Source organism: Armigeres subalbatus, chromosome 1 (assembly GCF_024139115.2).
Source record: "Armigeres subalbatus isolate Guangzhou_Male chromosome 1, GZ_Asu_2, whole genome shotgun sequence".
Taxonomy (NCBI): Eukaryota; Metazoa; Arthropoda; class Insecta; order Diptera; family Culicidae; genus Armigeres; species Armigeres subalbatus.
In genome coordinates this window covers 149346664-149360618 of record NC_085139.1, presented here as the reverse complement: position 1 = coordinate 149360618, position 13955 = coordinate 149346664, and the positions used below count along the sequence as shown (strand labels likewise).

Below are 13955 nucleotides of genomic sequence, written 5' to 3'. Positions count from 1 at the left end.
AAAAAAAAAATCGTGCAAATTTGCACCAAGGGTACAGATCTCGTCAAGTATGACCAAACTATCAAAAATTAATCGATTGAAAAAAACGTGGGCACACGAACAACACGTGTTCCGCCGTTTCCTCTAAATTTGTGATTTTGTGATTTTGCAGCACGCCCCAACGCCGGGCACTTCGAACCCCCCATGGGGTGCTTGCTGTTCACAGCTTTGCTGGAACAAATCAAGCAATTAGGTTCGTGTAGCATTGTGCCTTATGTCCCTCTAATCCGCAGCGTCGGCAGAGATTGCTTCTGTCAGGACCTTTGCAGTCCCATTGCTTGTGCCCCGGTTCCAGGCACATGAAGCAAACTTCGGGTTGCTCGTATATGCCCACAGGGCACACCGACCATCCCACCTTGACGCTCCCTAACTTGACTACCTTGGAGGCGTCCGCTGCAGATAGCCGAACCAATGCTACTTGCGTCCCTACCGGACCTTTCCGTAGCCGAACGGCTGCGGTGGGCGTCTCTGAGCTCTTCGACTTCGGTGATCTCGTCCAGGTCTTTAACCCTTAAATTCACCTCCGTCGTGAGTGCCCTCACTTTGACCGTCTTGCCTAGGACTTCCTCCGCCAACTTCTTGTAGGCGGCGCCCTTTTGCGAGACGCCCCGCTTCAGCACGAGGATCATCTCGCCCATCCGGGTACGTCTTATTCGACGTACGTCGGCGCCGAGTTCACCGAGCTCGACGTCACTCCTCATCGCCTTCAAGACGTCCGAGTACTTAGCCTCGTCCGTCTTGATGTTTAGAACATCGCCCCTGGAGCGCTTGGCGCCTACCCTAGACTTCTGGCTACCCTCATTCGCCTGGGCCTTCTTTTCGGCCCATGACGTCTTCGGTTTCCTCTTGTTCTTGACCAAAGTCCAGGAGGCGTCATCCCCCTCTATTTCCCTGGTCTGGGGCGGCTGAGAGTTCTCGGCCTGCCATAACCCCTTACCAGCGTCTTTCCTGGGTGGGCGGACCTTTCCAGGTCCTTCCTCCCCCGGTTTGGGAGATCCCTGGCTGGGGTTCAGTTTCCCAGCCCCACTACTCTTGTTCGGGGTAGTAACCCCCCAAGCAACCAGAAGTTCAGATTTTACTTAAATTTACTCTTAACCGAACTAATTGGTTCACTATGGTTCACATCAAGTTCCAAGCATCCTTAACGGAACTTTAAAGTTCACTTAAAGTCCCGTTACATACAAAAAATTACTTAAAATGAGAGCTGATTAAGCCAAAATAGCCCTTCTTATCCGAACTTCTGGTTGCTTGGGCCTCCGCGTTTTGGAGCGGTCCCCAGGGAGCTCATCCCCTGGAGACTGTCTCCCCCGTTTTTGTGTCTGCTCCGTTGGACCAGTGACCCCCGACGTGCCCGCGAATACTTGAGCCTCAATCTGGGTAGACTTTGGTCTTCGCTGACACGCCCTCGGTCGATTTGACCTTGCCCGAGTCCGCAAATCCTTGGGCCTCAGTCTGGGTAGACCTCGACTCCACGGATTTCACGGGTTTACACTTGGCCGTCCCGACCGCCCTCTCCAGCTTGGCGTCCAACTTCGACTTTCAGCAAGCTCCTCTTGAGTCCTTACTGATATTATGCTTCGATGACGCAAAGTCGATGATGGCGTCCAGCTGTTCCGTCGCCACCTCGAAGGCCGAAAGCCCATCGCGTTTGCGGTTCATCGCCTTCACCGTCTTCACTGTTTGCGGTTCATCGCCTGGGCCGTCGATAACCTCTACCGGCATAGCCGAGGAGAAGGTTAAGTGACCCACGCTGGCGCTGCGCACCGAGCTGCCGACTATTGCCTCTGGCCTCCTAGGCGGAGACCTGAACAACCCACCTCTTGCGAAGGGGTTGTCGCCTACACTACTACCACTAATTGAAGGATTAACTTGGTTTTCCATTTTGGTCCCACGAGTTGCTCGGGAAAAGAGGTCCACCACGTTAGAGCCCAGCATGACGCGGTAAGGGACAATTACTGTGGAGGGTGCCCCACAAACTCCTTTAAAGGCCTCATTAATTCACCCCCTGGCCATGCATCCCCTCTGCACGGGCCGCTTAACGTCTTGGGATTAGGGGTTAGGGACGATGGTCCCTTTGGTCGCACCCACTCACTTTAGCTGATGTCAGAAGGACAACAGTGCCCAGGCTGCACTACCAGCTAAGTACAAAACCCTTAGCTGGTGGTCGATTGTCATCGGAAGACCCGTGAAAGCGTGAAATTGGAACTTGTGAGGACCAGAGCTGTGTAGGTCGCTCCTTCCCAGCAGCCCTGTGAGCGCCTATGTGAATGAGCACATTAAGTACAGTCATCCTCCAGAAGTAATGATGGAAAGCTGTTCCGGGGGGAAATTAGGGATGGTGCCCAATGAGGGTTTAGTGGGTGAGAGTCCCACACTACGGTACACTGTGTGGTAGCTTGACAACTACTACGCGTGTGCTGGGTCAGAGCATAATGCATTACGCCTAGTAAAAAAAAAGGCGCTTTGTACGTTTTGACAGTTGTGTTCCCAACATATTTTGGTGACAATCTTCCTCTATGGTTTATTACCTCTATTGAAATCACCTATCATGTTTGCATTATTTGTACCAGCGACGTTGTTTATAGATAGAGACCCGCAAAGAGTGAAGCCGAAAGTACCAAACGAACCGTCAAACGCGGTACCCAACGAGCAAACTAAACAAACATTACCAATCGGTATTGCGCGTATTCAGTATAAGTATTGTAATCAACTTTATAGATATTATTAAAAAGTTTGAAAAAATAGGTAAATGAAGATGTTTCCAGAGTCCACATAGCAAGTTTATATAATGTAGTTGATTATATTTATGCGGGCAGCAGGAACTATGTCCAAGGGCTTGACGATCCCTCCCCAGGCCATCTGCGAGTTGTGGGGCTTGCCTAGGATGTGGTGGGGTTTGACAGTGGGCCCTGTTAAACCTCTATAAAAAGCTGCATGTATCCGCAAGTAGGCCACACCAAAGCGACCGTGTGCCGCTCAAAGCGCACAAGCCCAAGTCCTGGTGTTAGGTGGGACGCTAAACAGCCCTGACACGACGGCCCTCCGACGAGACAGGAGGTTTGCGCAGGCCCAATAAGCCGCCTGGAAAACCAATCATTACGAACAATATAAGAGATAATGCGACTCGATATAATCGGTAAAGACCTATGCGACGAATACAGGTTCACGATTGGAAGCTTGGAACATGGAACTGCAAGTCGCTAGGTTTCGCAGGTTGCGATAGGATAATCTACGATGAATTACATCCCCGCAACTTCGACGTCGTGGCGCTGCAGGAGATTTGCTGGACAGGACAGAAAGTGTGGAAAAGCGGGCATCGAGCGGCTACCTTCTACCAAAGCTGTGGCACCACCAACGAGCTGGGAACCGGCTGCATAGTGCTGGGTAAGATGCGCCATCGTGTGATTGGGTGGCAGCCAATCAACGCAAGGATGTGCAAGCTGAGGATTAAAGGCCGTTTCTTCAACTATAGCATCATCAACGTGCACTGCTCACACGAAGGGAGACCCGACGACGAGAAAGAAGCGTTCTACGCACAGCTGGAGCAGACATACGATGGATGCCCACTGCGGGACGTCAAAATCGTCATCGGTGACATGAACGTACCGGTAGGAAGGGAGGAAATGTATAGACCGGTCATCGGACCGGATAGTCTGCACACCGTATCGAATGACAATGGCCAACGTTGCATAAACTTCGCAGCCTCCCGGGAATGGTAGTCCGAAGCACCTTCTTTCCCCACAAAAATATCCACAAGGCCACATGGAGATCACCTAACCAAGAAACGGAAAACCAAATCGACCACGTTCTAATCGACGGTAAATTCTTCTCCGACAACACGAATGTACGCACTTACCGCAGTGCGAATATTGAATCCGACCACTACCTCGTTGCAGTATGCCTGCGCTCAAAACTCTCGACGGTGTACAACATGCGTCGAAGTCGGACGCCGCGGCTTAACATTGGGCGGCTACAAGACGGTAGACTCGCCCAAGAATACGCGCAGCAGCTGGAAGTGGCACTCCCAACGGAAGAGCAGCTAGGCGCAGCGTCTCTAGAAGATGGCTGGAGAGATATTCGATCCGCCATTGGAAGCACCGCAACCGCTGCACTTGGCACGGTGCCCCCGGATCAGAGAAACGACTGGTATGGCGGCGAATGTGAGCAGTTAGTAGAAGAGAAGAATGCAGCATGGGCGAGATTGCTGCAACACCGCACGAGGGCGAACGAGGCACGATATAAACAGGTGCGGAACAGACAAAACTCGATTTTTCGGAGGAAGAAGCGCCAGCAGGAAGATCGAAACCGTGGAGAGACGGAGCAACTGTACCGCGCTAATAACACACGAAAGTTCTATGAGAAGTTAAACCGTTCACGTAAGGGCCACGTGCCACAGCCTGATATGTGTAAGGACATGAACGGGAACCTTCTTACGAACGAGCGTGAGGTGATCCAGAGGTGGCGGCAGCACTACGAAGAACACCTGAATGGCGATGTGGCAGACGAAGATGGCGGTATGGTGATGGACCTAAGGGAACGCGCGCAGGACATAATTCTACCGGCCCCGGATCTCCAGGAAATCCAGGAGGAGATTGGCCGGCTGAAAAACAACAAAGCCCCTGGGGTTGACCAACTACCAGGAGAGCTATTTAAACACGGTGGTGAGGCACTGGCTAGAGCGCTGCACTGGGTCATTACCAAGATTTGGGAGGAGGAAGTTTTGCCGCAGGAGTGGATGGAAGGTGTCGTGTGTCCCACCTACAAAAAGGGCGATAAGCTGGATTGTAGCAACTACCGCGCAATCTCAAATTGTATGCCGTCGACTAGCACCAATTGCAAGGGAGTTCGTGGGGCAGTACCAGGCGGGTTTTATGGGCGAACGCTCCACCACAGACCACGTGTTCGCCATTCGCCAAGTACTGCAGAAATGCCGCGAATACAACGTGCCCACACATCATCTATTCATCGACTTCAAAGCCGCATATGATACAATCGATCGAGACCAGCTATGGCAGCTACCCTAGCAGCACAAAAATTCCACATAGGTTATTGCATCTCTAATGTGACCGGATTTAGTCCCAATCAAGTTGCTGTAACCATTTTTGTCTGACTTGTGCTGCTCGGGTAATGCACGAACACGGGTTTCCGGATAAACTGACACGGTTGATCAAAGCGACGATGGATCGGGTGATGTGCGTAGTTCGTGTTTCAGGGGCATTCTCGAGTCCCTTCGAAACGCGCAGAGGGTTACGGCAAGGTGATGGTCTTTCGTGTCTGCTATTCAACATCGCTTTGGAAGGGGTAATACGAAGAGCAGGGATTAACACGAGTGGTACAATTTTCAATAAGTCCGTCCAGCTATTTGGCTTTGCCGACGACATAGATATTATGGCACGTAACTTTGAGAAGATGGAGGAAGCCTACATCAGACTGAAGAGGGAAGCCAAGCGGATCGGACTAGTCATTAACACGTCGAAGACAAAGTACATGATAGGAAAAGGCTCAAGAGAAGACAATGTGAGCCACCCACCGCGAGTTTGCATCGGTGGTGACGAAATCGAGGTGGTAGAAGAATTTGTGTACTTGGGCTCACTGGTGACTGCCGAAAATGATACCAGCATAGAAATTCGGAGACGCATAGTGGCTGGAAATCGTACGTACTTTGGACTCCGCAAGACGCTCCGATCGAATAGAGTTCACCGCCGTACCAAACTGACAATCTACAAAACGCTCATTAGACCGGTAGTCCTCTACGGACACGAGACCTGGACGATGCTCGTGGAGGACCAACGCGCACTGGGATTTTTCGAAAGGAAAGTGCTGCGTACCATCTATGGTGGGGTGCAGATGGCGGACGGTACGCGGAGGAGGCGAATGAACCACGAGTTGCATCAGCTGCTGGGAGAACCATCCATCGTTCACACCGCGAAAATCGGACGAATGCGGTGGGCCGGGCACGAAGCCAGAATATCGGACAGTAACCCGGTGAAAATGGTTCTCGACAACGATCCGACGGGCACAATAAGGCGAGATGCGCAGCGGGTAAGGTGGATCGATCAGGTGGAAGATGACTTGCGGACCCTCCGTAGACTGCGCGGTTGGCGACGTGTAGCCATGGACCGAGCCGAATGGAGAAGACTCTTATATACCGCACAAGCCACTTCGGCCTTAGTCTGAATAAATAAAATAAATGATTATATTTATTGATGAATATTAGGGTGCCAATGAAAATGACATTTTCGAATTTCAAAAAACGACATTGCTCACAAGTTTCATTACTCCAAAATATGACCCTATGCAAAATTTGAGCTCAATCGGATATGATTTAGGGGTGCCTAAAATTCATCAAAGTTTTGAAATTTTTACCCATGAAAATTTTACCAAGAGGAGGACCAAAGGAAAAGTCGAAAGTCGAATTTTTGTTTTTGATGCTGAATGGCTTAAAAACGCATGAAACGTCGAGATCTGATGTTATCTCAATTTTTTTTTTTTTCGTTTCAAGTTATCATAATTTTTTATGTTGCACAGGATGTTTTTGTCTGCTGGCCGTGAAACCATATTGCTTTTGTTTCCTGCACGTGTCTCTATATAATACCAAGTTCTCTGACTCTGTACCTGCGACTCGCTTCGTGATCAGTCTGGGGTTGACTGGCTTGCAAGTATATCTTGTACGATGGCCGCTATGATCTGTTATGTGACTGAGAAATATTTGTATACTAGGTATAATAATCTAAATTACTCACCTGATAAACACAGCGAAAGTTTGAAGAATTAAAGGATTTCACAGCAAATATTCAATGAGTATAGTAATAATTTTTGAAACATGTTTAATTTTTTTATCTAATCAGTACCTCTACTTACACTATGATTTGCTATTTCCTTGAAGGCTAGATGACAGACTGACGTTGAATAAAACTAGCTATGCTATACTTGCTGTTTGTGATGTCCATGCAAATCAACATTAAACATATAAGGAAACAACCGTAATGGATCCACTATTATAGATCACAAAGTTTTGTGATTATTATTCCACGAATAAATATGATTAAGAAAAAAGAACAAACGTTGATAGAAAATACAATAATAATTTATTACCATTATGTCTACTTATAAAATTAACGTGTTTAATGAGAAATGAAGTTCAGAAGTGCAAGTCTAAATGAACCTAATGAGTTGAGAGAATTTCTCTGGAGCAACTTTTGTTTTTAAATTAAATGTGTCATTCCGTTCTGTCTCGGTAACAATGATTTTTTCTCGTCGAATGTAGCACATATTTTATATTTTTCACTTATAGTTTGCTTTAGAAATTGAAAGAAAGCTCTTTGAAAATATTTGGAAATTAAATTCAAAATCGGGTAATGATCACGTTTAATTCAGTTCACAACTGCTGTAAAGATAATAGCCGTAAGCGTTTTAGTGTGGGAATTATGATGTTAAGAAATATCAAGGTTTTTTCAACCATATACATTAAGTATTTATACTGAAGGTATCTGAAAACTAAAAAATAGTGATACAATGTTTTCTGTGACTTACTTGGTTAGATATCTCTCATTTATAAACTTAATGTATTTTTTGAATGAAAATCTACCTCTGTGCTTGTTGCTCCAAAGGAATTCTGCGGTGTGATGATGAGTAGATTTACTTGTCAATTAGTTCACTTAAAATGTCAGCAGAAGTAGAAACTCGAAAAGATTAACTAACATTTGCTTATTCAGGAAGGTTCAGGTAATCTTGACCTTTATAAAAAGGAACTTATCATGGAGTAAGTCTCCCCGAATAAGTTCATTTTCGTTAGGGGAAGAGGCCTTATAACGCCCACCCAATAATTTCATTACATTTTATCATATTTTAAGTCAACTAATTTGGAAAAGTGATTATCCTTTGAATCCTGAATCTGGTATTTGCGAAAATGAAATAATTGAGCTTAACGATTAAAATGGTTGCAAGTAGGAAAAAATGATGGAATTTTGGCCCTTTATGCATACCAATCCAAGCTCACGTAGCTGATTGATAATGGCTTTTGATTATTTTGCGATTCGAATATTTAAATTGGGGAACATCGGCTTAACTAAATCTTAATAAGCTACAGTCAGTGAAATGTGCAAGCAAGAGGAACAGTATGTCGAGATAAAAAATAAATATGTTAAAAAGGACGAGCCACAAGGGACGAGAACAGTCTATCACATGTCAATTTACACTACATAGTAACAATTAGAAAAATCAATTGATTTCCATTCGTACCTCTAGTTCTATCTGTTGCCAGAGTCCGGCATCTCTTTTCGTCACGTCCGGTTTTCCAATAAAACGGGTAATCTGATATATTAAACTTGATATCGATCATTGTCTGTAGGGCTTCCATCAAAATAAATGGTTTCCCTCTCTATGCGCCTCATATTTCACATCATTTTAATCACATACGTTCTGTTATAATATCCTAGGTCCAACCCTGAGGTGAGTTATCTAAACCCTAAAAAATCTGTCAAACGGTCATTCAGGGCGTCCAGCCAGTGAACGGCCATTTTGGATTTGCTGTTTACCTTCGATTCTACGATGGTCGGCGGTACGTAGTCTTCTGTCCGGATACAGAAATAGCTTGTGATAGCGGCCCGACACATTGGGCAGCGATCCAGTTTGTCTGTAAAAAAATGTTGAATTAGGTTTAAATGATGCATTTGATATCATTGTTGTTTGTTGAAAATAACAGGATGATTTGTTGCAGTGATGTGTACCTTAAAATAATTTAAATGTACATTCCGTGTATTTTATGGTAACATAATTTATAGCGAACGGTAATGACCGATACCGTTCTAATAAATGGTCCGGCGACTGTCGGCCTCTTTCAACGCGAACCACCAAGCGAGTAACATCTCCTTTTACAACAGCTCCGAAACCCTTCAAGTATTTATTATAATTTAGTTAACCAATCGTTCCTCCGCGAGTATCTCCGTTCGGTTCCGTCTACCTCAGCCACTCTTGCCGGTTATAATATTGGCGACGAGGAAAATCTACGAAAAGTGCGCGTGTGAGAAAAAAAAGTGCTGTTCCCCGGGCGATTGCCGGATAGGCAGTGTGCAGTTTTGCCTCCGGGGCGGAGCGCGATTTAAACAGCAGCGGTACAAAAAGTTTAGACTGGTTGCAGAGCAGGTGGTAGATATCGGAACATTTCCGACTGGGATTTTCCGGAGAAGCGGTATTGGTGAAGTATAAAGGGATTGAAAAAGCTAGTGAAAGCACGTTTTTGTGCTAGTGAAACACCATTTTGTGGTGTATGAGGTGTATAATAGTGATTTAATTTCATCGAAACAAAACAAACGACAACACGGAAAAGACAAAGTTTTGAAAAGATTTTTGTTGAGTGGAAAAAAGATTTATTTTTCTTATTGATTATGAGATAATTATGCTTAATTAAAACTACGCCTATTGTGTTATTTTTGTAACAAAGGATTGGAACAACAAAAGAAAAGTGAAAAGTTTTTAAAACTATTTAGTTAGTGATTAATAAGTGTTTTTCTTCTTTATATTCCATACAGATAGCGGCGATTGACGGCGGACAGGTTTTCCCCTTTGAAACTTAAGTCCGTGGAAGGGTATTTACCGGAGCACAATAAATTTTCGGGTTTGGTATTATTGGATTGTGGTAAGTTGTGTGGTGATATTGTTTCCGTGATATTGTTTCTTTTATTTGAAATTCATATTTAAATAGTGAGAAAAGTGATTTTTTTATTTTGGTATACATTGCTCGTGAAAAAGTGCATTGTGTTGAGTAACAATTAGACAAAAGGCCGTTTATCGCATTAATGGCGGATACGCCTTAAATTGAAACGGTTTTGATATATTTATTTGGTGATTTTTTATTTTTCTTGATGATCAATGGAAGTATGTTGCTTTTGATAAATTGTGCGCAAATTATTTAAAACCAATTGAGATATTTAATTTAAGGTGCTTATATGGTACCATTTTAACAAATTATTTTGAAACATTAATCCGAATTATTTTGGGTTTATTATTTTATAAAATTTTAATTATTGGTTGGTTTTAATAGCTATAGAGATTATGTCGTACGTAGCATCAAACATCGATCCGTACCGTAAGGGACAATCTTTTGCATCATGGTTTAAGCGGTTAGGGTACCATTTTCGTATCAACAAAGATAAATTGTTGGGAAGACAAGACTGATGACTCAGACCAAGGTGAATTACAGTGCATGCATGTTTCTTCCATTAACAAAAGTCATCCATGTTTACTAGAACTAGCTATTCAAGGCATCAATATGCAGATGGAGATTGATAGTGGCTCCGACGTTTCTGTAATTGGAAAGAAGCTATTTTTGGCTAAATACAATGTTCCCCTTCAGAAAAGTTCTAAAACTTTAATAGTGGTAAACGGTTCTTGATTGAAAATTGCTGGTGAAGTTATAGTTTCGGTTATTTTTCGGAATATAAAGGCAAAATTAAAACTTCTAGTATTGGATAGTAATCATGATTTTGTTCCTTTATTTGGGAGAACCTGGTTGGATGTTTTCTTTCCAAACTGGCGTAATAGTTTTAAAAAACAAGTAACTGGAAACAGAATAATTGAACACAAGAACAACGACTTAATGAATTATGTCAAGACTAAATTGTCTGATGTTTTCATCAAAGATTTTTTGACTCCTATTAAAGGTAATGAAGCCGAGATGGTTTTAAAATTCGACACACCTATTTATAGGAAAGCTTTTGACGTTCCCAATGCATTAAGGGATAATAGTGCCGATATTTGTTTGCGATTCCCATTGGAGCAGTCAGTTGCTGATTTGGACAAAAATTTTAGTGCTTGTGATACTTCTGCTGTTATGACAGAGCAACCAAAACAGTTGATTAATACGAAATGGATTCCTTCCACAAAACTTTTTGGTAGAATACACCAAGGATTTTTCTACTACAAACATCACGTTCATTTATTGAACGTTGATGGCTTTTCAAATAAGATGGAAGTTGAATGGATGAAAAATAGAAAGGAATGTGAAAAGATTATAAAACTACTGTTAGCATATTTGGCTAAATTTGGGTTTCCAGACAGAATGTCAGGTAATAGTCCGTTATTCAATCCTCATGATGTCAATAACTTTTTTGAGAGGCAAGGAATATGGGTTTTAAACAGTCCTCCGTATAATCTTGCTATTAATGGCAAGGCAGAGAGAATAGTTCGTATGGTTAAGGATGTAATGAAAATGTTTCTACTTGACCCAAAATGCTCATACGCAAAATTGGAGGATCTAATTGGACTATTTTTAATAAATTTTAAAAATGATATGACAATGGAAGGATTTATTTCTTCTCAGAAGGTTTTAGGCTATACTTTTAAATTGTTAATCTATATGATTAATGTAAAGCAATACAACAACAACAGTAAAGTACCATTAATTAGCTGTGATTATCTCAATGATGAATTAATTACTGGATCTAATGATGATATTGGCAAAAATCATAGAAAAGATCTTTTGGACAGCCTGATGGCTGATGATGCCTTATGGTACAGGAACAGTAACCCTCAGGACAAATGGTTGTATGCTAATTTTCGTAAACGTATTTGTAAAAATATTTTACAGACTACAGTTGGAGGCGGAATGACTGCCACGGCACTCCAAAGTCAAATGAAGGCCGTTGGCGATGCGCACGTCCGGAGATGTCAATCGATGATGGTACATGTAGATCCCTATGTCGATGATCCCGATCCATTACCACAACGAGGAACGCGTGTCGATGAGGAGTCAGCGAAAAGCCTTTCCGGGGATTCTCGGAGTCAGCATTGTGGGGGTTCCAGTCGCCGGTCAAGCCGCATCGAAAGAAGAATAAGTAAATCGAATTTGGCGCTCGATGGCCTGCCAAGGTATTCGAAAAGAAGAAATTATATCAGATGTGATCGAATAATTGTTTGGTAAATATTTGAAAGTTACGTTTCCTTCTCAAGTCTTATAGACTATCGAAAGTCTTGAAAAACGGAAGGATTGATGTGTACCTTAAAATAATTTAAATGTACATTCCGTGTATTTTATGGTAACATAATTTATAGCGAACGGTAATGACCGATACCGTTCTAATAAATGGTCCGGCGACTGTCGGCCTCTTTCAACGCGAACCACCAAGCGAGTAACATCTCCTTTTACAACAGCTCCGAAACCCTTCAAGTATTTATTATAATTTAGTTAACCAATCGTTCCTCCGCGAGTATCTCCGTTCGGTTCCGTCTACCTCAGTCGCTCTTGCCGGTTATAATAGCAGCATGTTAGTGTGTCCCGAGCTCCCCATTGTATGCGGTTTGACTAGTTGTCAAAATATGAAATAGAACATATAGTAGATATCTAGTGCATAGAAAGTTCTAATGCTATATTATTTGTTATGTGAAGCACAGTTAGCGGAGTCGAAACTTGTAGTGGAGCATGAAACTTAAATGTAAGTAGATTTGTAATTACAAAATCGTAACAACTATTTAAAGCAATAAAGTTGCAGTCTTGAAGCTGCCAAAACCACAAGCTGCTATCAAGAGGTCTTCATTGCTCCAGAGAATCAACGCTAACAAACTTCAAGAATTTAATTTTAACCAAAGCTGGAGCAGCTATGGGGCATCCCGACGGTAAAAGTAGTATCCGTAAAGAACGGATGATGCATCGATTGAAGTTACTGGAGGAACAACATCAGCAGCGAATGTCACAGTATGAGGAAGAGAGTCGGCGTTCACGGGAAGAATACCAACGGAAGCTGGAAGAATTGGAGCAGGTTGGAAAGCAGTCTATCAGTAGGGTACATCTGTTCTACAAAACCAAGAAAGGTACGAAAGCTAGGTACGATATTAACGGAGAAGACATCATCGAAAACCGCTGGTTGAAGCAAATTTGATGGATGAAAAGTTGTGTCTAACCTTCAATTCGATATCAGGTGCTCTGATATTCCTATCAGAATCCCACAAACTATTCAACCTTACAGTTCGTCTCCCTCTACGGCTGTCATAGACGGTAATGAACAGATTCCACCTTCAACACATGTGAACAAAGTACGGTTAGCACCACCCTCCCAACTTGAAGTAAAAGTGGATATGGTGTCTCCCGTCTGTGTCACTTCTTTGCAAGCTGAAACAGTGTGTCTAGTTTCAGAACCTAATCAAAATAACCGACAGTTTTATCATCAAAGTGCAGAATTATCAGCAATGCGAGTAAACGAAGATGACAAACGGCTTCGGAGTATGGAGCCGCTTGTTCTGTATGTAACACCAGCAGTGATGGTTGATACTTCCAGGGGTAGACGAAATTCTAGTGGTATATCGAAAAATTTCGTTATTAATTCCAAGTCGGCGACATCGAGATCGAACACAGTAGTGGTAAGCACGATCGCCAGTAGAGATCACATTGGCGGGCACCCAGCAGATAACAAGCTACCCGAAAGTATTTGTAAATCAACTCCTATCGATACTCCAATCCAAGAAACATTGTTTTGGGTAACTAATACCATGCTAGTCACTCAAGACAAATTAGATACCATGAGCGAATCCACGCATTTCAAGTCCTACAACAACAGTCTTTTCTTAGTTGATATTGCCTTACACACTAGAAGGTGCAGGAGAAACGAGAGAATAGAAATTTCGTTAAGAGAAGCAGTAATAAGGCATTTTATGAGACAGATCGAAACAGCTGTTTTTCTCGTGTTTATCTACTTTGACAATTAGTGGGAGCCCGTTTGTTTGTTAATTTCGCGCCGAACATTCCGATGGGTCCCATCATCTATTCTGCCTGTTTTACTTTTCGTCTACCAGGGGTTTAGAACAAAGTTTTTCATATGATTCTTAAAGCGTGTCGTTAAATAATTCATACCATTGCATTCTAAGCAAGAAATGCTGAAGAAAACACGAATGAAAAGTAAAACGTTACAAACATTATTTTGTGT

At 43.2% G+C, this 13955-nt stretch overlaps 2 protein-coding genes across 11 annotated transcripts in view; one reads left to right on the top strand and one right to left on the bottom strand.

Moving 5' to 3' along the window:
* Nucleotides 1-6849: 6849 nt before the first annotated feature.
* LOC134205239 (cell growth regulator with RING finger domain protein 1-like) overlaps nt 6850-13955 on the bottom strand; it is a 104749-nt gene continuing 97643 nt past the window's right edge. For 8 of the 9 annotated variants that reach the window (XM_062680310.1, XM_062680311.1, XM_062680312.1 and 5 more), the window contains one exon: nt 6850-8674. In XM_062680310.1, coding sequence (XP_062536294.1) covers nt 8496-8674 — 179 coding nt within the window. In that variant the 3' untranslated portion in view covers nt 6850-8495. The remainder of the gene's footprint in view (nt 8675-13955) is intronic. The other variant, XM_062680319.1, reaches the window with a different exon arrangement.
* Nucleotides 8684-12840, top strand: LOC134205238 (uncharacterized). Of its 2 annotated transcripts, XR_009978098.1 has the most exons (3): nt 8684-9152; nt 9570-12470; nt 12528-12840. XR_009978098.1 is itself a non-coding variant. In XM_062680309.1 (2 exons), the coding sequence occupies exon 2, from the start codon at nt 10637-10639 to the stop codon at nt 11957-11959; it is 1323 nt and encodes a 440-aa protein (XP_062536293.1). In that variant the 5' UTR covers nt 8684-9152; nt 9570-10636; the 3' UTR covers nt 11960-12840. The 2 variants fall into 2 exon arrangements, 1 of the variants encoding a protein (XP_062536293.1); XM_062680309.1 differs by having other exon boundaries at nt 9570-12840.